Source organism: Mixophyes fleayi, chromosome 1 (genome assembly GCF_038048845.1).
Source record: "Mixophyes fleayi isolate aMixFle1 chromosome 1, aMixFle1.hap1, whole genome shotgun sequence".
Classification (NCBI taxonomy): Eukaryota; Metazoa; Chordata; class Amphibia; order Anura; family Limnodynastidae; genus Mixophyes; species Mixophyes fleayi.
Genome location: NC_134402.1, coordinates 188,801,918 through 188,823,874, shown reverse-complemented (window position 1 = coordinate 188,823,874; position 21,957 = coordinate 188,801,918). Strand labels below are relative to the sequence as shown.

Here is a 21,957-nt window from a genome sequence, read left to right as displayed (position 1 = left end):
TTTGAATCCAATGCCAACACACATGTTAATGAGGGAATTCTGGAGTCTACAACAAAGCAAGGCTTTCCCCACAGCTGCTTTACATGTGCACATCTGTTTATTTAATTAAAATGGTTGTTTGTATTGCAGGTTATTATGTAGGCAATCAGTTGCTCCACTGCCTCCCTGTTTTGCTTGCTTTAACTTAATATAAGCTGTCTCTTCCCTTGCTGTGGTTTAGCAGGTGAATGCAATTTGTCCCCTAATAAGAGAGGTATAGGTCTTGGTTTAAAGAACCCTGGAATCCTTAAAACAATTGGAGCATTTTTTGCAAACTGGCCTTAGTCTGAATCAGAGCTTTACAATATGATAGCAAGTCTGAATTATTCAAGGTCTATTAAACTTGGGAGTAATGTAACTGGGTGACTTGTTAAATAGACAGGAGACCCTCTCAATAGATCATTGATCAATACGAAGAGACATGTGGTGCAGTGCAAACCGCCCTCTTGCTAAGGCCGCTGACGGAACGAGAATGGCCGTAAATTAAAATCTGCTCTACTTTCCCCGGTCTCTGCTGTCACCAGACTGTTCTTCATTGACGTGGTGGGTCTCTGCAAGATTCTGACTATTCTCCACTTTTAAACAGACCCTGCGGCCTTATAGCAGAATGAAGTTTCTCTTTCATCCAAACTGGGTGACACTGCTACCATGGGGTTGTAGGAGGGCGTTTGGAGTTGGCACTTAAATGGTTAAACTGTTGATGTAACTGTAATGTGATGTTGAAGAAGCTCCTCCCCTCTGCAACCCCTGTAGCTCCTCAGGGTTATTTAAGTGCCCAAAGAGTTGGGCTGTTTTCAGTACTGCTTTACAGTACTTGCTGTTTAGTTAGAATAGATTTTCTTTTATTTAGTCTTAATATTGTTTATTTTTATTTCGGGCGGAGTAAGTGCTGTACGCAGCATTTTACACCCATAGGACTAAGCAGAGCACTGCTCCGTTCATTTCAGTTGCGCTGGATTTCTTCAGTTAGAGGCAGTGACAGCCGTGCATTGACAAGGCTGTCGCTGATCACTGATTTCTCCTGACAGGTCACAGCTGCCTCAGGCATAGAGCGATATGCCCTGATCGGTGAGTGGCTATTACAGGGAAATGCCAAGTCCCCTGCTGAGATGGAGGGGGGAACTTGGATATCACTGGCCAGAAAAGTGAGAGAGCAAGCAGTGTGGGAAGTGAGAGTAGAAAGGCTCCCCCCACAACACCTAAATGACAGACGCAGTTTACTGCTCCCTTCACAGAAGATGGGGACATCGGCTATTAAATTACAGCGGCTAGCTCCTTCCCTCTTCATCCTCATACAGGCCTTGGGTCCTCAGCAGCTAGGTACCCCACTAGGGAATAACTAGTTAATTAGGTTTCTTCTTGTAAGAGAGAGAAAACGCATAGGCAAAACCGAGGGGGGGGGGGGGGGTTCGAGTGCCTGGAAACCCCCCTCCAAGCCTGGGGCACTGTATAATTGAGGTGGATGGACCCTGCTCCCGCTTCACACAGCTCTGCTTGAAAAGGGAGAGCTGCGTGCACCTAACAGTAGTGCATGCAGCATTGCCCATGTATGTTATGGGGATTGGAAGAGTTAGAGAGCAGCCAAGCACTGTCTAAAATTATAGCCACACCCCATACATGCTGGTCACGCCCACTAGCAGCGTGGCGTGGAAACACCCTCTACAAGTCCTGCGTTTGTCCCTGAAAACGGTCTATCTAACTACAGTTTAGAGTTTTATTATAGAAGGGTCTAAAGTTAATGGAGACAGTATTTTACTTGAGTGTCATTTAAAATATTCTGAAACATTAATTTTATTATCCAGAGATTAATTTCCATACTGTTTTGAGGCATTAGCCAGGGTAAAACAAAAGTGGTTATACTATCTATTATCTCTGTAGTGTGATTGTTTATGGCCTGTCAGTTTTCCTTTTAAATATTACACATATATAGTGGTTAAAAATTGAGGAGGAGTATGGCATTTTCTTATAGGACTGCTCCCACTTTGCAAATTGGTATGTTCCATTGGAGCCACTGCAGGAGAAGTGACAGTTGAAGAAACTCCAGAGCAGTTTTACTTTAGACACTGCTTTAAAAAAACAAAACAAACAAACAAAAAAGGGACGAGACCATACATCAGTTTTTTTCCTTACACATATCTTTACAAATAGATATCTGTAGAATATTTACATACTTTTACTAATGCCTTCACATAGATGGTCTTACTGTTTAGATTCTTTCTATTGAGTATTTTTCTGTTATTGTATATTAACACAAATTGTGTTGGGGAGTACAACTCTGGGTTTATCCCTGTAGAGTTAGGAGATATGTATGTGTGTTTATATAAACACACAAAATATAGTAATAATAATAATATTATGTTAAAAATAAATTAATGTAGTGTGACTGCAACTATTGTTATAGAGTTACAGGTTACCTATTTCTGTTGCATCATAAATATTGCGAAACATGTCTGACAAAGGTAAAACAGACAAGGTGGATTATCTTACCTCTGCAAAATGTAAAACCAAGCTACCCAGTGGATGGTTGCATCCGGGATCAGTTTGTGTGGACTGTGATGCAGATGGCTAGGGCGGGTGTACACGAGGGCATCCCTCAGATCGGAATCCAGCGTAGGCGACTGCATTGGGACAGTAGATGGCGGCGATATTTCAGTTGCGCACCCATCCTGCAGAGATATCCGCAGTGGATGCAATTATCTCTCTGGTTCAATATGTATCAGTGCGGCCTTCTAAGACTGCTGCCCTAACGACATCTTCAAATGTTTCAGGGGAAGGTTTTTCTTTCCTATCAACTTCTCTTGATTCCCAGGGTCAAATCCAGGGAAAAGTTTCTTGGTCTACTTAATTGGTACAGAACCTTCCTTCTGAAGAACTCACGAATCTTATTGAAACAGCTAGACAGAAAATTGATTGTACTGCGTAGGTTTCCTAGCCTCTTTTCACTTCGGCTGGATGAGATGGCCCAATGGGAACAGGTACCATAAGGTGGATATACCTGTAACGCGCTAGGCATGACTTACCACTCTTTCTGTCCCTGGCTCGGCTACTTGTAAAAATAGCACTGACCGTAAAATAGAAAGTTCTTTGAAGACCATGCTTTCTTCCACACAAGTGGCTAGAGCAGTAATTCCCAACTCCAGTCCTCATGGACCCCTAACAGTGCATGTTTTCCATATCTCTTTGCTGGAGCACAGCTGTATTCATTACTAACTGGCACATTTTTGAAAGGTCCACAGGTGGTATCTGGAAAACATGCACTGTTAGGGGTCCCTGAGGACTGGAGTTGGGAAACAGTGGGCTAGAGAGATAGAGACCTGGGCAGATCAGCTTGTTGATGGTCTACAGGATTCTGGTTTGCTTCCTCTGGCATTACATCTGAAAGAAGCCTCAGTTTATCTATATGAGGCAATCGGAATGCAGCCTCAGTGTCTTCCATCTCCGCATCAGTAGTTAAAGATCGAGGAATTTTGGGGTTGTGTTCATGGAACATAGATAACAAATCCAAAAAGTCCTTGGAATCTCTTCCTTATGCCAGCTATGTTCTTTTAGGTGCAGAGCTATACAACCTCATGAGTCAAGCCACAGGAGGAAAACGTTTTTCTCCATATTAATGTCCAGAAGCCACGCAGACCTTGTTTTGATTTCTTTCGTCTACCCTCTCATGGAGGCTTTTTAAACTGTGGCCAGGCTTACCTCTGTAAGCCTATCACATCCAGGGACCAGTCTCAGAAGGGCAGGCTGTCCTATTCCAACAGGTGTCAAGGGGCTAAAAACTCTGAAATGCCTGCAACCTGACGGGATTCCTCTTTACCTTGCGGCTGTTGTGGGTGGACGCCTCTTGTTGTTCCTGAACCAGTGGGCGGCTTCCACTCAGAATCGGTGGATTACAGAAATCATGCAACGTGGCTACATGATAGACCTCTATATTCAGCCACCTCACCATTTCTTTTCCACCACTCTGCAAGACAACGTAAAGAGATTGGCTATGAGATAGTTGATGACGTCTCTTCTTAATGCAGGAGTTATCTGCCAGCTCCAGAGGGACAAAGAGGCAGAAGTTTCTAATCAAACCTCATCCTGGTTCACAAGCCAGATGGCTCCTTTTGTCCCATCGCAGATTGCACTGAGGGACTCCCACTTTCAATTCCATTAGGCCTTTTCCAAGGCTCCTTAAGTGCCTTTGTAGAGACTAAGGGCTAGATTTACTAAACTGCGGGTTTGGAAAAGTGGAGATGTTGCCTATAGCATCCAATCAGATTCTAGCTTTCATTTATTTAGTGCATTCTACACAATGTCAGCGAGAATCTGATTGGTTGCTATAGGCAACATCTCCACTTTTTCAAACCCGCAGTTTAGTAAATATACCACTAAAAGTCTTTACAAATATCATGGTGGTCATGGCAGCACAGCTGTGTACCCTGGGAGTCTGCATCATCCCATATTTGTATGATTTGCTAGTAAAGGCTAACTTTGATCAAACCCCCGGCTCCATCTCTCGTTGTTCAAACAAGTGTTGGAACCAAAATTTACAAATATTCCAATTGTTCCCCTATCAGAGGATGTTTTTCATTTGCCTTATACTGGACACCAGACTGTAGAGGGTGTTTCTACCAATCAACAAGGTGCATTTTCTTCAGGTCTACATCCTACTATGTATGAAACTTAATCGGTTCCACTCTCGCATAGTTCAGTGGGACTTCTTGTTCAACTAGCCAGGATCCCACCTTTTGGCTGGCCTCTTAGACGCTCAAGTTGTCTCCCAGAATGCGCCTTTCCCTTGGTTGGAGGCGGATCACTTGACGGTGGGCAGGTCCTCTGTCCCGTGGTCCTGGATAATAGTCACAGGAGTGTTAGAGCTGGATGAAGGAGATTCTCCAGATAGTGTTCTGGGTGGAAATGTTTGTCCCAGCAAATTCTGCAATATATTTATCCTGGGTGTAGAAAATTGGAAGGCCGACTACCTAAGCAGACACTGTGTTGCTAGGGGAGTGGCCTCTACTCACGGAGGTGGTTCAATGGTTGTACCAGAAATCGAAACCTTCGGATGTGGCCCTTATGGCATCTCGCCAAAACCGCTAAGTGCCCAGGTTCTGCTTCAGGACCAGAGACCCCTTGGCGTGCACGGTGGATGTCATTAACATAACATCAGAAACTCTGGAATTCCAGTGATCCTGATTGCACCCAATTTTCCATGTCGAGCATGTTATGCGGACGTACTGCGCATGACGGTGGGTTAACGGTGTCGACTTCTACATTGAGATAATCTACTGCTTCAGGGGCAATTTCAGCACCCTGATCCCCAAAGTTGTTGATGCCAAGGCAAATAAACCGGTCTCTGCCCTAAATTATCATAGTGTGGTGGACCTACGACAGTTGGTGCGAATGCAGGACTTGTCGTACGGCAGCCTTTCGACTCTCCAGGTTGTTAGCTTTCTCCAAGGATGGTGTGGTTACGGACTTTCGCCTTGGTTCCCTGAAGGTGCAGGTATCAGCCCTTTAGATAAATTTTGAGGAAAGGCTAGTGGTTATAACGGAGGTGCAGACTTTCCTCAAGTGGGTTCTACACATTCAGCTTCCTTATGTGGCACCTTGGGACTTGAATTTGGTACTTGGGAATCTTAAATCATTCCCCTTTTGAAGCGTTTGAGTTGACTGAACTCAAGTTCCTATTTTGAAGGTGACTTTTCTCCTAGCCATCGCTTCTGCGATGAGAGTTTCAGAACTTTGGGCTCTCTTGTCGTTCAGCTTATCTGCTATTCCATACTGACATGGCTGTATTTTGCAAGATGCCTTCCTTCCAACCAAAAGTGGTCTGGTTTTTATCTTGATAAAGAGATTGTGTTCCCAGTCTTCTGGAGGTGACTGTTTCTTCAGATAAGGGATCCTTAACTTCATTGGATGTGGGCCATGCTGTAAGAATACCTTGTAGGATGCAGCAAATTCTTTTATTTGAGCTTCCACTATGCGGATTTCGGATTCACTTTTCTTGTATGATGCTCACAAGAGTGGCTGGCTGGCTACAAAACAAACTGCTGCTAGGTGTTCCCCGTCAGGCAGGCTTATATTAGTTCTGATTGGCCTGTACTTGATTGTGTCGCCGTACATTCCATCAATTCTGTGGAGGACGTCTTTTGTTGCGCGCAATGGTGCATTTGCAGATTAGCTCTGCCTGGCGCCAACCGGGTTCTCTGTCCACACTTTACCTAGTTTTACTGGTTTTGTGTCTCCTGACGCAAGTTTTGGCCACAAAGTTTTGCAGGTCGGATTGACAGCTTTCCCTCCCGCAAGGGCTACTTTAGAATGTCCCCATAGTAGCAGTGCCGCTAGATCGGATGAAAGCGAAAAGACAATTGTTGTAGTTACGTTAAATCATTTTCTTTGATTCATCTGGGGGTGACACTGCGTTCCCGACCTTCGCTCTTCTGTTGCTTTTGTTGGTTGCATGATGTTCTGTTTCCCTTCCTTGGGGCTTTTCAATTACACTGAGGAGCTACAGGGGTTGCAGAAGGGAGGAGCTTCTGTCAACAGTTACATTAACAGTTTAACTATTTAAGTGCCAACTCTATGTGCCCTCCTACAACCCCATGGTAGCAGTGTCAACCAGATGAAATCAGAGAAAAGGATTTAACGCAAGTACAAAAATCCTCCCTTTTTTTTTTTTATATTGCAGTTCTTTGTGAGGTATCCAAGCGTATTCTAACTTTTATGGAAAGCTGTGCATTCCAGTGTGGAATACACATGTGACACAAAGGGGTAGGACCTATTTCCTATTGGTACACTAAACCTAAAGTGCAAGTTGCTCTCTACAAGAGCTACTAATAGCTCATAAACTATATGTTCGAGTTCTTGTGTTTTGACAAATTTAGATTCTGGAATTTGTTTAAATTTGCCATGCAGCTTTTTTTTATCATTCATCATGTCGGAAAAAGACACTTCGGACTAGATTTACTAAACTGCGGGATTGAAAAAGTGGAGATGTTGCCTATAGCAACCAATCAGATTCAAGCTGTCATTTATTTAGTGCACTCTACAAAATGAGAGCTAGAATCTGATTGGTTGCTATAGGCAACATCTCCACTTTTCCGCAGTTTAGTAAATCTAGCCCCTCATGTCTGTGGCACAGTTGAAAGCCACTGCAGGGAGTCCAGTGTTCTTTGGAAAAATATTCTCTTATAAGTACAGCTTTATCACAAATTTTAAATCTGTCTTGATAAGCTCGTGATGCTTTATTTATGTTAATATTATTAACAGTTCTTTTTAGTTAGATCAGGCATGTCAAACTCAAAACCCCAATTGGGCCAAATGATCAGTCTAAGATTGTGTGGGCCACAAGAAAACTAAAGAGAAATATTCATCGTCGGCACAAACCTGTAATACATTTGACAAACTGTCATATAAATGTACTTGGAAACCAACTTACCAAATAAATAAAGATAATGTTTTGAGCACAAACGGTCACAGATTACCAAGTACCGAGCAATTTGTTTGAATTAAGAAAGGGCACTGTTCTGACTGCGTGCGGCAACATACAGCGTGGGTGGAGGGAGAAGAGCGGAATCTGTGTGCACGTGTGTCACATGACACTGACAGGGAAGGTTGACTGAACTCGTGCGCAAACTGTTCTGTCGTATTTGGTGAATTTTTAAGTTATTCAATTGAATAAAATAACTCAGGCCACATGTCACTTGTTTTCCCCTAGTAATGCGGGCCCGCCAAAAATATGCGTTTCACATGTCTGGGTTAGATGATAGTTTAGGGTTAGTCTGTACTAATACAGCCGAAACAAGCACATGCCTTGCAACTAAAACACCTAAAATTCAAAACATGAGACATAATTATGCTTTTAATTAAGTGGATATTTGACAGGTCACCTATCATTGTCCTGTTGTGGGGTTTTTTTTTTGTGTTTTTTTTTTTTTTTTAAGGTTTGACCACTTTTAGACAGCCCCTACTTAATAAGATATGTCCCCACAGATTGGACATGGGTCACTTGAGTTCTTTCATATAGGCAGCCATGTTTGAGAAAGGAATGTTGTTTAATAGTGATTTTAGCATTGTGACCAGTTACTATCTTGATGCCAAATAGGTCTTGCATGTTTCACATTGAAGTATAGAGGTTGCAGTGTTACATTTTATTAAAGGTGTTTGCCACTAACAAGCTACTGTACACTGCTCCACTTTTGTGTGCACTAAGGAGTCAAGTGCTGCTTCTAACATTACAGCTACTTACTGTATCACTGCATGACTTCCAGACCTATTGCATGCGTGTCAAATAAGTAAGTGTGTGATTTGTATGTATTGCCACAAATAGTACTACTTCAGCTGTGATCAATTCTCAGCAAGTATTGGTAAATCTATATATGTGTATTATAATATAAATATGTTAAACATTGTAATAGTAGTAGTAGTAATAACAGCTTATTATCATGCCAGCAGAGTGTGCGTGATTATATCCTCCCTGAAGAATTATTGCCTTGGGCAAGTCAAATAACCTATGTTTCCCATATACTTCCACTGGTGGTAAAAATAAATTTGTCATTACAGGTACAAACTGTTCAACATGTCTACCCAGCCCAAGTGCAGTATGTGGAAGGGGATACGGTATATACCAATGGAGCTATGTGAGTTTTATGTATATGTGAAATAATGCTACAATCAGCCTGATCACCTAGATATATCCAGCTTAAAGAGTACAAGCTTACTGTAAATCAATGGTGCGTCTTTTGGCTCTTGATTTGAGTTAGGCTCTCTGTCACAGGTTTACAGCCATGTCATCGGGGGGCTTCTGATATTTTAAGTAGTGTGTGCTGCTTTTCAGTAATCTTGTCTAAAGCAATTCACCTGTACGTTTATTAGCATCTCAAGGCTTTTTCTTGCAGACAAAGCTCTCCTATAATGTGAGCAAATGGGAAACCACCTGAGTTGGCATTATATGAAGTGACGACATCGCATGGCTTTGGCTCTGCTTTCTGTAGCTTCTGCATTGACAATGACAGGGTCCTCTGTACAACATATAGGCAGAATACTAACCAGAATAAGGTTATAGGAACTTATTAGTCAAATCCTGTATAGCAATGCACATTTCATCTGCTGCTGAACTGTGCAACCTGTTAGAGCAGATTCACATTTTATAGCCAAAAGTGTCAATGAAAAACAAGGTGCTGTCTCTACTTCTAAATAGTGACTATAAATATAGATATAGTGTACGGTTATTTTTAAAAACACCTGTTATCTTATGTGGTTAAAAAGGAAAAAATTGCAACATATACTTTGTCAGTAATTCTGTTTATATAATCAAGATAAAAAATAGTGCTAAATCTAAGTCACAGTATAAATAATATAAAATCTCAAATCGTCTATTGTTTATCATTAATGTATGTAATTTTATCAAAAATGGATCTACACATACATAATGAATGTCTGTGAAATGAAAACATCACCCTAATCCAGAGTGGAGTACCAGGAAGAGAAGTATCTCAACTTTCAGAGAGCACTTCTAGTTCACTATAGCAAGGGTTTCTAATTATGATGCTCCCCTGATAGATGTAAACATATTTGAACACTTTATACACTTCAAGCACCTGATATGTGCAGGTAGTGGAATATCCAAGTGAGGGGGGGAAGAGAACAGCCTAGTGCAATTTTTGTAGTGTCTAATAAAGCATAAAACTGACGATAAAGGAGGCTTTTAATGTTAAGAAATACCAGTGCAAACGGTTGAAGCTCTGTTGTGAGGATGGCAGTACAACATGATGTGCCAAAGCCGACTGCTGGAAGGCTGAAGCTGTGTCCTCCAGGGAGAACATGAAAGGGGTGGCAGCTTGTGATGGCCAATCCAATGCAATGTGTTTCAGTGCCTCTTTTATAAGACGTGGTAACAATGTATAAGGATATGTTTGTTTTTATATAACTGGTCAGAGCAGTCATCAATAAAAAAAAAAAACATAAAAAATGCGAAGACATTAGTCCAATAAATAGGAAAAGTACATTTTAAAAAACAGTCACCTGATCTCATACTTCAGCCGGTTTTGAGCTCTTAATGCTGGAAACACTTAACAGCACTATAAGCCTCCACTGCTATCATCGTTTGAAACTTCATTAAACATTCTAAGATTACTACATTGGGCGGATTGTTCGTTTTATAGCAATCCAGCTGTGCCTTATGTTTTGCTCTCTGATTCACAATTTTGTTTTTCTTTTTGTTTTTTACAAACTCCTGTCCACAGCCGAGCAGCTTATTCCTACAATGCTGAAGCCCAGATATATGCTCCCAGTAGTGGTGCCTCCTATTTTGACTCTCAGGGTGGAGGTGCACAGGTGACCACTGTAGTCTCCACTCCCACTGCCATTCCCTCCCACAGTATGGTGGGCATCGCCATGGATGTGAGTGGGAGCCAAATCATCTCTAGTTCTGGAGCATACCTGATCCATGGTGGGCTGGACAACTCCCGCCATACTTTATCTCACACTTCCCGTTCCTCTCCTGCCACGGTGTGTATTTCAGATTGGTCTCTTGTGCTTCTGTCTCCCTTTTGCATGTTTTTATAGTGTCTTTTGAAATGAACTGTAATGTATATGCCAAAGAATCTTCGGAGTAAAAAATGCTTAATATTCAATAGTCAAACCGGCATTTCCATCATAACGTACCATGCATGAACTGCTAACTGCTGGAATAATCCACTAGTCACTGAACATGGTGAGCACAGAAGTGAAGCTCCTCTCAATAAAAAGGAATCCATATTAAACTACTTAATCCATATACCCTATTAATGTGAGCTCCATGTTTCTGTGGAGCATTCTATAGTAAACTAGCCAATGATGTGACATTATACACTTAAAGTTGATCAGTATAAAATGTAAATGCTCGTTCACCTGAGAAGGGAAGGGGTTTTCATTTTTTGTGTGTCCCTCCTCTCTATGCTTGGAAATGATTCTGCCTCTGTAAACCAAGTGCTGTTTGGGCTTCTCCCCCCCCCATCTGTGGCATGCTGCAGTTTTGGGTGATTTTGGTTTTTGTTTTGTTTTTGGGAATCCATAAAAGATTAATTTCAACATATTTTCTTAACTGAGGACATATACACATTGATGTGTTTTGGGTTTTGTTTTTGTTTTGCTTTTTGCAGAACCAGTCTGTCCTATTTGGGGAATTGGGAATATTTTTTTTTTATTTTATTTTTTTATTTTTGTTCTTTGAATTTGAGGAAATATATACCATAGCAAATAGTGGGGAGAAGAAAACAAAACGGAAGTGGAAAAACAAATTGGAGACAAAATGCTTTAGTCTTCGGACCTAAGGGAGGGTTTCCTGTACTGAGAGGGGGCATGCAAAACGCACAACTACCATGTTACATAAAACTAAAGAACCATTTTTGTAATCTGCATGAGCCCTTTATATGTGGCAGTTAGCTCTCTAACATAGTGTTTAATGTGCTTCCCAAATATTTTGGTTGCTTTGGTATGCTTTGAGTAAGGAAATTGAATGCATCTTAGAGTGTATGCAAGCCGAAGAAAGTCATGTACTAGGCATTACAACATCCATTAAAATGAATTTGGTTTATTCGTTGCATAAAAAGGTCTTGCATGCAATTGTAGGCAGTCCTATTTTGAAATTGCAATAAAAGCAACTCAGATTAAAATTTGTCACTTGAGCAAGTTAAAGAACAATACCCATTTATGTAACACTAGGGCTATAGTCAAGCATTGCTATGTGTAGTTATACTTACAATTATTTTTTTTTTTTAAAACTTTCTGTAATAAAGAATGCTAAATACCTGTTTGATGGCCTATGCGCCCTAACAATGTGTGTGAATATATCATGCATTTTCCTACTTTCAGTGTAATAATCATTAAGTTCTTCTAAATCTCTACATTGCATGTTGCAGATTCAACAAAGCTTTTTCAACGCGAGTTCACTTTCCCAAACCCACATAATCAGAGCTTTAAGTCTGACATTTCCTCTGTTTTTTGCATGCTTTCTCTGTAGCTTGAAATGGCGATTGAAAATCTCCAAAAAAATGAAGGCATCACCTCTCACAAAAGCAGCTTGCTCAACAGCCATGTAAGTTCACGTCTAACTTCACAGTCTGCTCGCTAAAGTAGTCCTCTGCCTGTCTTAGGATCTGTATCAGCTTGCATGTTATAACCCTTTTGCACAGTATTTACCATAACCACAATTTTGCATTGATACAAAAAGTAATTTACTCCTTGGATGCTATAGTAGTGTGCAATACATTAGCAGTGACTGTTGTAGAATTGCTATTTCCTACAGAACATGTTATCCTTCATAGGAATAACTGTAGCATCTATTATAAGTATCTGATTTAAAATGTACTTTTTTTTTATTTTTTTTAATAGACTATAAACACAAAATTTACAGTATTTTATTTTTTAAAATTGTTTCTCTACATAATTGCAATTATTGACATGAGTGGGAGCCATTTTGATTGCTTTGAGGGAACACAACTTCATCCTTAGACTCCGATGAAATCGTGCCCCCAGTTGCATGAAATGGTAGACTACTGACTTATCGTGCAACATGATTTGAAAAGCATGTTTCATGTACTGTCTTCTTATTCAGCAAAAAGAGCTCTAAAATATATATTATTTTACAAGGAGAATCATTTAATTATCTCACTTAAAACACATCACGGGTATAAAATACTGTAATCCTAACACATCACACTTTCACGAAGTGGCACATAAACTATATTCTTTAGTTTCTGTAAATTGATAGTTCAACACATATTTTGCCCAGAGAACCTTATGTCAGTGTATTTATATTTTAGTGCTGGTATATCTTTGTCGGCTAGGCCAGTAAATTGGGTTCCAGTGTCCAAAATATTGTAAAATATGACTCTTACGTGACAATAATAAGAAATAATGTTTTAATGTTTGAACTTTGTATCTGTCAGATGTGACAATACATTTATCTTGCCTATAAAATCTGTTTGTTTTTGTTTCTTTGTGTGTGTATGTATGCATAGATATAGATTTTGTTTATTATCATTTAAAAAATATACGTTCAGAAATCCCATATTACGTTCGGCCAGTCATCACTGTGCTTTCATCAGATTTTTTTTACCATCTTTCCTATCTTTCCTTTGCCAATATGTGGTTTAATGGAAAGATAAACACCAGATCTTCAAGTATAATTCACTCATGTTTGTGCTTCTGCTCTGACCTGCACCTATATTAGTGTAATCATTTAAAATGACTGGTAGTGATCACCGAGTCACACAGGCCTGAGAGTACCAGGTATTGAGGCATCAAACAGTTAATTTTATTTTTTCCTCTGTGATGGCAGTGGGAAAATAAATGGTAAGCTGTGTTTGAAAGTACAAGATAAAATTTTAATTGAGCATAAAGGTAGAAAATGAGCGCATCCCAACCCACTGATACCCTTGTCACTTCACTGGCTCCTAATATTTTTTATTTTATGGATACAGGCTATTCTAAGCCTATACTTAACAAAGGAGATCTGTCACAAAGAGATGAAGCCCTCTTTTTAAGTTCACATCATGCTCCAAATCCTTTGATACTTATTAAAATTGCTGATGGCTCACCCCTGCTTTGTGTTTTATCTCTGTGAAAACTGCACCATGCCATTTTAGCCATAATTCTATTACTTTGTAGCACATGTTTTTACAACATGCTTGCACTCTGTTGCTTTGTGCTCTCTTGCAAATGAAACAAACAGTAGTTTTTCAGAGCTTATTTCCTTGACTGCTGGAACGGTAATCAGCAGGGAACTCTGTTCTTTGTGGAAAAGATGGATTTGTTGTGTGATGCACAGAGGCAAACTTCATTTAATCTGTCTATTCTTTCCCCAGCTTCAGTGGCTGTTGGATAACTATGAGACGGCAGACGGCGTGAGCCTTCCCAGAAGCTCCCTGTACAACCATTATTTGCGACATTGCCAGGAGCACAAACTGGATCCGGTTAACGCGGCTTCATTTGGCAAATTGATACGCTCAGTGTTTATGGGTCTGCGGACGCGGCGCCTTGGCACCAGGTTAGCATACGGCAAATGAATAGAGGGAGTTCTGCTTATTGTGGTGATGGAAAACATATTCATAAAGCTGCCTCTGAGAATAAAACCTCAAGAAGTCTTTAATGTACTAGAAATTATTTGTTTAAGCAGATTCTTCTAGGAAAGAGGCTCCTAATGCATTGTGCATGACCCCTGCTATCTAAATGTGTCGTCATTGAATAATGTGAACCCCTATAAAGACACACGGTTCCTGAAGGGATGTAAAGTGGGTGCTTTTTTTTGTTTTTTGTTTTTTATTTATTTTTTGTTTGTTTTTTTCGGCCAAAAATTGTTGAGAAGGTTGTTTGATATGTGACATTCTACAGAGAATATATGAAGCAGATTTTCCAGCTGAAGCACTGTAGTGTAAGAGGTAAACTAAATCTCCCATTGAATGTCATTTGTCACAACAGGCTTCAGAAAACCACGTTCTTCAGGCTGCAAAACATTGTTCAAAAGCCCCAATGTGACACTATCCTAAGGCACAATACTTGTTGGATAATGCACTACCCTACTGTTCTTTAAAAGGTTACTGTAGCAATGAATTTCATGACCTTATAGACACAGAAATCTATACAGTTTGTGTTTATTATCTAGAGTAGTGGCTATGTTCCTTATGCTAAATAAATATTGCTGAACATCCTGATTCTATTATCAATTGATGTCTGACAATATAATCAGAAAATTCCTACAGTATAAATACTTCTCTTGTGTAATAGTGTCTTTAATCTGGCAGACTATAGCCCAGTTTTCTCTTTCTGCATATAACAGGGGTAACTCTAAATACCACTATTATGGCATCCGGTTGAAACCTGATTCCCCTCTAAACCGACTACAAGAGGATACTCAGTACATGGCAATGAGACAGCAACCCATCCACCAGAAACAAAGGTTAGTCAACTGTGTGTGTTTTCATCCCATTTCATATTGAATGCACTCTCTGGCTGTTTGTTTTTATAACTAGCTAGAAACTGATCTTTTATTCTCGTTTGTGCTCTCTTCTCATTCTTCTGGTTGTGTCTCTTTCTTCCTGAACTCACTGTTGCTCTGTCTTCTTGGCTCTAGTTCATTAGAAAGTCTGTCTCGGTTGCTGATGGTGGTAATATGTTCTAGAAATGGATTTTCTCCATCTAAGCTTGTGTGTTAAAATGCGGACTCTGCAGCTTGCACTTTGTATATGAGCCCCCCCCATGTTTGTATACGGGAGTGCTTTTATTCACGGTAATTTGTTTCATAACTAGGTATAGACCAACACAAAAGATGGATGGCATGGTAGACAATTCTACAAACAGCAGCCAACACACCTCTCCAGAGCAATCTGTTGCTGCCCAGAGCCAGCATCACCAGCAGTTTATAGGTAATGGCAGCATATGAATGTGTGCTTGAAGCCTTGACCTAATACCATAGCAAAAAAATAAACAAACACTAATTCTTTTATCTTTGTATTTAATTGTTCTCTTATTTTATAGATATGTCCCACGTGTTCCCAGATTTTCCTATGCCAGATTTAGGCACCATACTCTTGCCAGATGGCATTAGCATGACTGACATAAAGAATTTACAGCTTATGTACAGGCGGCACTGTGAGGTGAGGGTCAATGTTTTGCCAACTTTTCAAGCTTGGGGACATTATTATGGGGTGAAGTACGTTATTTATATATTTTATTTTTTTTGCAGGCAACACTAGATGTGGTAATGAATCTTCAGTTTCAGTATATTGAGAAGTTATGGCAGGCATTTTGGAATTCTAAACCATCATCCCCTGATGGCTCTACCTCTTTGACCAGGTGTGTAGTAAATTCATATTTTTATTACATATTTGTGAGTGTTAACAGAATATCATGGGTATAATTTGGGCTACCCTTGAAACCTATATTTCCCCTGCACTGGAGAATGTAATCTGGAAGACTGCTTTTAGCGTGCTTCCTTTGGGAAAGGTAGTCTATATGTGACTTGTATGTGTGCTTTCCAGTATAATCTGCCTATATACAGAACAGTGCTGTCCAAGAATCTTCATGAAAAGGGTCACGTTTCAGTTATCTTTTTTTGTATAATGCCGCCATATTACACCATGGTTTTCAGTGAAAATGTAATCTTTCACATTAGTCCCTGCCCTATTGAAGCTTACAGTCTAAAATTCTTAACTAACACACGCATTTGTCAGCAGCCAGTTTACCTACCAGTGTGTGTTAGGGCTTTGTGAATAAACCGGAGCACTTAGTTGAAAACTACACAAACTCATGATCACAAGCAACCACTGCGAGATATAGAATTGGCTCCTTCTTAGAATGACTAAGACTGCAAGTGATGCACAAAAGATACTTTGTTTAGAACACAGGAAGCTTAGCCAGTGATGGCTTTTTCGACAGCAGATGGGTAACTTGATGCATAAGTGGCAGACCTCTTCCTAAATGAGCAGGCTAATCTAGCATGATATTTGTTTTGAACATGCTTTAGTTGCTGCCCGGAATGGTCTAAAACATGCTCCAGTAATAGGTCAGTGTGAGCAGTGATTGATGCCTTCTCTTGTAACGCAGTGAGGAGGAGCAAGAGGCGGTCATCCCGAAGGACAAACTGATGGTTCTTTGTAAATATGAACCCATTATGAGGTGGATGAGGGGCTGTGACCACATCTTGTATCAAGCCCTAGTGGAAATTCTCATCCCAGATGTCCTGCGACCTGTCCCCAGTGAGTAAAACCAACAACTGCACTTCTAATGTCTATATAATGTGGTCTTGTTTACTACTTTTAAGTTTTTCAAAGACAAGCTCACAGGACCATGGCAGCGTTTGCCATTATTATCCTAACAAATATTTTAAAGATTTGGGTACAGGGGTAATCTTTAAAATTGAATATAAATTACACCTTTTTATATTTGCTTGGGAAGCACCTTTCAAGTTACATTATAATATACTTGCTGCCAGTTGGAGTTCCATTAACCACCTTTACACCCTTACCCATTTTCTAATGGACTACTTATGGCATGTACTTCACAAGCAAATAACAATGTGGCTCCGGATATCTCCGTTTCTTGCAGACATGTTGCTCCTTGCAGCAGAGATTATTGAGCGCCCCAGAGGCTATTTGCATGGATGCTGTTGAATGATTTCTGTAGCTTCCATGTGCTCACAAAAATAAATATATGTCCATGGTAGAGCTGTACTTATGACTCTTAATAGTGCCACGTAAGCGAGGATATGATTGATTGGAGGTTACTCGGCAGTCACACACAGGCAAATGCTAAAGCATGTACATAAGTACATATAGCTAGTATGGAACTTGATCTGCACTTGCAGTCAGTGCACTTGCATGTTATGTCTCTTTTGTGAACCCTGCATTATGCCACCACTTTTTTTCTTTCAATGGGTTCATAACTGTAGATTTGTCAGTTTATTCCCTATTAAACAAATTTAGTTCTGACTGTGATTGCTAACTCTGGATGAAACTGTAAACTGACACTTATCTACCTCAGAGACTACTAAATCTATATTTTGGCACCAATTCTGTGAGCTTATCACTAGACACAAAAGGAAGAACTATAATCATTTGAACACAAGGTGGTGCTATTGTACATACTAAACAAATTTGTATGATTTCTGGGGATCTTTAGACTGCACTCTAATCAGCAGTTGGCTTTAGCAAATGATTGTGCAGTAGCCCATAGCAACCAAACATTTGCCCTTTCATAATAATAATCTATCATAGTTTGTTTGCCAGGAAATGAAGTTAACTGAAACATTAATCTGGAGCCATTTAATGGAAGTTAGGACGTGCATCATACAATTCCTGTCTATTAGTTTATTGTAGAACGCTACAGGCCACAGCTCAATATCTTAAGCTCTGTCATGGGATTGAACATTTGCATAGATATTTGTGACCGTTACAAGGTGGCAAATACTTGCATGGATCAACTTTTTTGTATATTTGCATTTTGATCAACTTGACTGGTTTACTCTCTAAGCTATCTATGGCTTAAATGTGAGAATTTAATAACAAGATCTTGTGTTGCAGTGTTGTGTCCCAATTTTGTTTTTCTGTTTGCTGCACAGATCAAGGTCAGATTGTAATAATAATCTTGCTATCTTTGTATATGGTTGTTGTTCTTGTGCATTCCTTAAACATGGCCTGTAATTAGATGTAAAAAATTAGGTGTTTTTGTGGGAAAAAAAAAAAAATCATTTACGTGACCAATAAACCTCCAACCTTGTCAGTCTCCTAGTTTGTAAGCAGTGTTACTGTGATTTAGATTACTTAATTGTTTTTTTTTTTTTTGTTTTTTTGCGGTTTATATTTACAATTTGTTTGAATAGGAGTAAGTAGTTGCAAATTGATACACCTTATTCAAAGTGCCTTCTACTCCATTGTTCTGCAATGTATAGTTCACCTTTCCACGTTCTCTCTATCAGGCACTCTTACACAGGCTATCCGGAATTTTGCAAAGAGTCTGGAGGGGTGGCTGACAAATGCAATGATTGACTTTCCACAGCAAATTGTCCAAGCAAAGGTAACCCAAAAACCTGAGTCATCTGCTCACAATGGACTTCATTTCCAAAGCATGCTGGATGCACACTGCAAACATTGTAGTTGTGTACTGGTGTGCTTAGATTTGTGGGCAGGCAGGAAAACTTTTCATCCATTTCATAAAATGTAACTCTGTTTTTGTTTTTCACCTTTGAAAATACTTCCCGATTTAAACCTTTATTTCTTTCATTCAATCTGGGGGACAAAGCTACCATGGGTATTGAGCTGGTTCACGAGCTGGGAATCCGCTCTATACCCACGGTAAGTGTCCCACAGACGGAATCAGAGAAATTGATTTAGTTTAAGTACAAAACTCCTTATGACTTGAGTGAGGGGACATTTTTTGTTCAGTTTGCAGGTTTTTGTTTTTTTTTTATTTTGTCTGTTTTGCCTCTTTAGGCAAAGTGCACCTATAAATGTGATACTCTAATGGGACACATTTTGCAGTTCAAAAGTATAGGACAATACCCCATGTCTGTGTACCTCTGTATTGGCAAGAAGTGTCCTCTCTCCTCAAAACTGATTTAATGAACATACAGCTGATTTGTTTTCGACTCTTAACTCTAGCTCTGTTTGTAGGTTGGGGTTGTCAGTGCATTTGCCCAGACATTGCGCCGATACACATCCTTAAACCATTTGGCACAAGCAGCCCGGGCTGTCTTGCAGAATACATCCCAAATTAATCAGATGCTTAGTGATCTCAATCGTGTGGACTTTGCCAATGTTCAGGTAAATAAGCAAAATGTTAAAATCCTGAAATACAGTGGGAAATATCCACTTTGGTTTCTGCTGTAAATTACTTTTTGGTTTTCTAATGGTTGTTCGTTTTTGTTGTGGTCGACAGGAGCAAGCATCCTGGGTATGTCAATGCGAGGAAGGCATGGTCCAAAAACTGGAGCAAGACTTCAAGTTGACTCTTCAACAACAAAGTTCTTTAGACCAGTGGGCAAATTGGTTGGATAATGTGGTCACCCAAGTGCTAAAGCCACATGAAGGGAGTCCCAGCTTCCCAAAGGCTGCCAGGCAGTTCCTGCTTAAGTGGTCATTCTACAGGTTAGATGAGTGCATTTGCTTTACTCTCAATTGAATTCAAGAATTCTCTCTTTAAAGCAGGCCTGTCCAACCTGCGGCCCTCCAGGTGTTGTGAAACTACAAGCCCCAGCATGCTTTGCCAGTAGACAACCTGTTGATAGCTGGAACGGTATGTTGGGACTTGTAGTTTCACAACATCTGGAGGTCCGCAGGTTGGACAATCCTGCTTTAAAGTGTTAGACTCTTTCTTTGTGTTTAAATAATAAGTGTGTGTATCTTGTGTTTTAATTAGGATCAATATTTTTATTGTTGGCAAAAGTTGTGAGATCAGGGTACTCTCTCAACTTTGCATCCTTTTGTATTTTACATACCTATTAATATCTAAAAACACAAAAGTACATTTCAAAATATAAAACACACACCAAAAAGGGGCATAATAGAAATGTAGTGTTTTTTTTTCTACTGTCAAATCCTACATTTCTATTTGCTGCTGTAGGACTGCATCAGCTGTGTTAAAATTAAATCTAATGCACGCTCTTTATTTATTTTTTCTCTTCCACAGCTCTATGGTTATTCGGGATCTCACCCTGCGCAGTGCTGCCAGTTTTGGATCCTTTCACCTAATCCGATTGCTTTATGATGAGTATATGTTCTATTTGGTAGAACACAGAGTGGCTCAGGCAACGGGAGAAACGCCCATAGCAGTGATGGGAGAGGTAAGATTAATGACTTGTACAATCCAGAGCTTTCTCTATTCTATACAGGTTATTCTTGGAGTATTACTTTACAAGCACCTCTAAAACATTGTCCCACTCTAAGTACAGTTTGCAGATGCAAACTGATGTATTAAACATAAAATGCTTAGATTACGGATTTTAAATCTCCACTTTCTATCAATCTTTTATTTTGTTAGTTTGTGATCAGGTAACTGAACAGTTCTGTAAGAAAAGCTAACAAACACTGGTCCTCCGCTATAAAACTCCTTATTTTGTGCTTGGATATCTTTACACCAAACCACATGGGAGGAGCAGCTATTTTGCACAAGCTAAGGGGAGGAGTTAGACAGTAAAGGTGTTCATTGTAGGTACTGGTATAGCTAGTTTTGAGAAGTGCAATGCTAGAATGACTTTTCCATTTCGGAAGAACTTAAATGTTGCATTTGCTCAGCACTGGCAGGAATGGGGTCTCGTCCTATACTTTTAATGGGGTATGTTTTGCTCCTTACAGTTGCGAGTCCAGTTGAAGTGCATTTCAATTTTAAAAGAACAAACGCAGAACAGACTTGACGTCGCCATGCTCTCATGATTAAGTTAGATCCACCACTATTATTTCAATGTTTGTTTTTTTGCTTTGCATAATGCTCAATATATGGCTTAAAGTGGTAGGAGGTTGGACTTTTCATATGAGCTTCACACTTCTACACAGTGGCCCTTTTATCTTTTTCCGCTTCCCTGCAAACCTAGATGCACATTTAGTTTAATCTCCCAAGTGAGAAGTCTGTTCAAGAAAATATGCTGTTTTGATCTTTATAAGATGCATTCTCTTAAGAGACATTTTTGAGCAAATTGTTATAGCTCTCCAAACACTTTAGTTTAACCCACCTACATATTTTATGTATTGTGTATAATTTTTTTTTTTTTCCTCTCTCTAGTTTAGTGACCTGTCTTCAATGTCACCTGTGCTAATGGATAAAGGTGAGTTCCCTAATTAAAAAAAAATGATGTAACGTTTGGTCATGTTCAGTCTTGCAACGCAATAAAGTTGTTGGTTTTTATGAAACCAATTTAAAAAAAAAAAAAAAAAGGAAAAACAACCAACAAGGGCCACAAATGCACTTTTGGAAATTTTTGATCATTGTAATCCTAAATCATTTTCAGCCACAATAAAGTAAACAACCACTGTACTAATGTAGTCCACTTCATTGTATGTATTCTCAATGCATTTCGTAACCTACAAAAACAAATCTAGTCGAGTGTTGTTTTTTTTTTTTTTTATTCTTGCAGAGTAAATTTACAGAGCTGCCCAATGCTATGTTGTACCATGTTTCTTTTAATAGGTTGTTTTTTGTCCTTAGATACGTTTACAGATTAGCCAGAAAGCATATAAGTTTTTGTAATGACAAGTGTGCCACCATTATAAAACATACGTTGGTTAGAAGCAATTAGACATTGCAAAACTAACAAGTATTTGCATCCTTTCTTATGAGGCACATTTCTAATTGCACAATAATTTGTTGACAGTTTGCGAAGCATTAAACTACTGTAAGTAAGGCATATTACCTGCTTAATAACACTGATATGCTGGACTAGTTTGTGAAACGAACAGTCTGTATTTG

At 39.6% G+C, this 21,957-nt stretch overlaps 1 protein-coding gene across 3 annotated transcripts in view; it reads left to right on the top strand.

Moving 5' to 3' along the window:
* The window catches only part of RFX2 (regulatory factor X2), a 35,470-nt gene that overhangs the window by 10,388 nt on the left and 3,125 nt on the right, over positions 1–21,957 (top strand). For 2 of the 3 annotated variants that reach the window (XM_075204664.1, XM_075204662.1), the window contains 14 exons: positions 8,584–8,660; positions 10,266–10,530; positions 12,023–12,097; positions 13,869–14,050; positions 14,840–14,959; positions 15,310–15,425; positions 15,538–15,656; positions 15,746–15,855; positions 16,606–16,757; positions 18,476–18,573; positions 19,170–19,319; positions 19,435–19,643; positions 20,185–20,338; positions 21,274–21,316. In XM_075204664.1, the coding sequence (XP_075060765.1) occupies positions 8,584–8,660; positions 10,266–10,530; positions 12,023–12,097; positions 13,869–14,050; positions 14,840–14,959; positions 15,310–15,425; positions 15,538–15,656; positions 15,746–15,855; positions 16,606–16,757; positions 18,476–18,573; positions 19,170–19,319; positions 19,435–19,643; positions 20,185–20,338; positions 21,274–21,316 (1,870 nt within the window). The remainder of the gene's footprint in view (positions 1–8,583; positions 8,661–10,265; positions 10,531–12,022; positions 12,098–13,868; positions 14,051–14,839; positions 14,960–15,309; positions 15,426–15,537; positions 15,657–15,745; positions 15,856–16,605; positions 16,758–18,475; positions 18,574–19,169; positions 19,320–19,434; positions 19,644–20,184; positions 20,339–21,273; positions 21,317–21,957) is intronic. The other variant, XM_075204663.1, reaches the window with a different exon arrangement.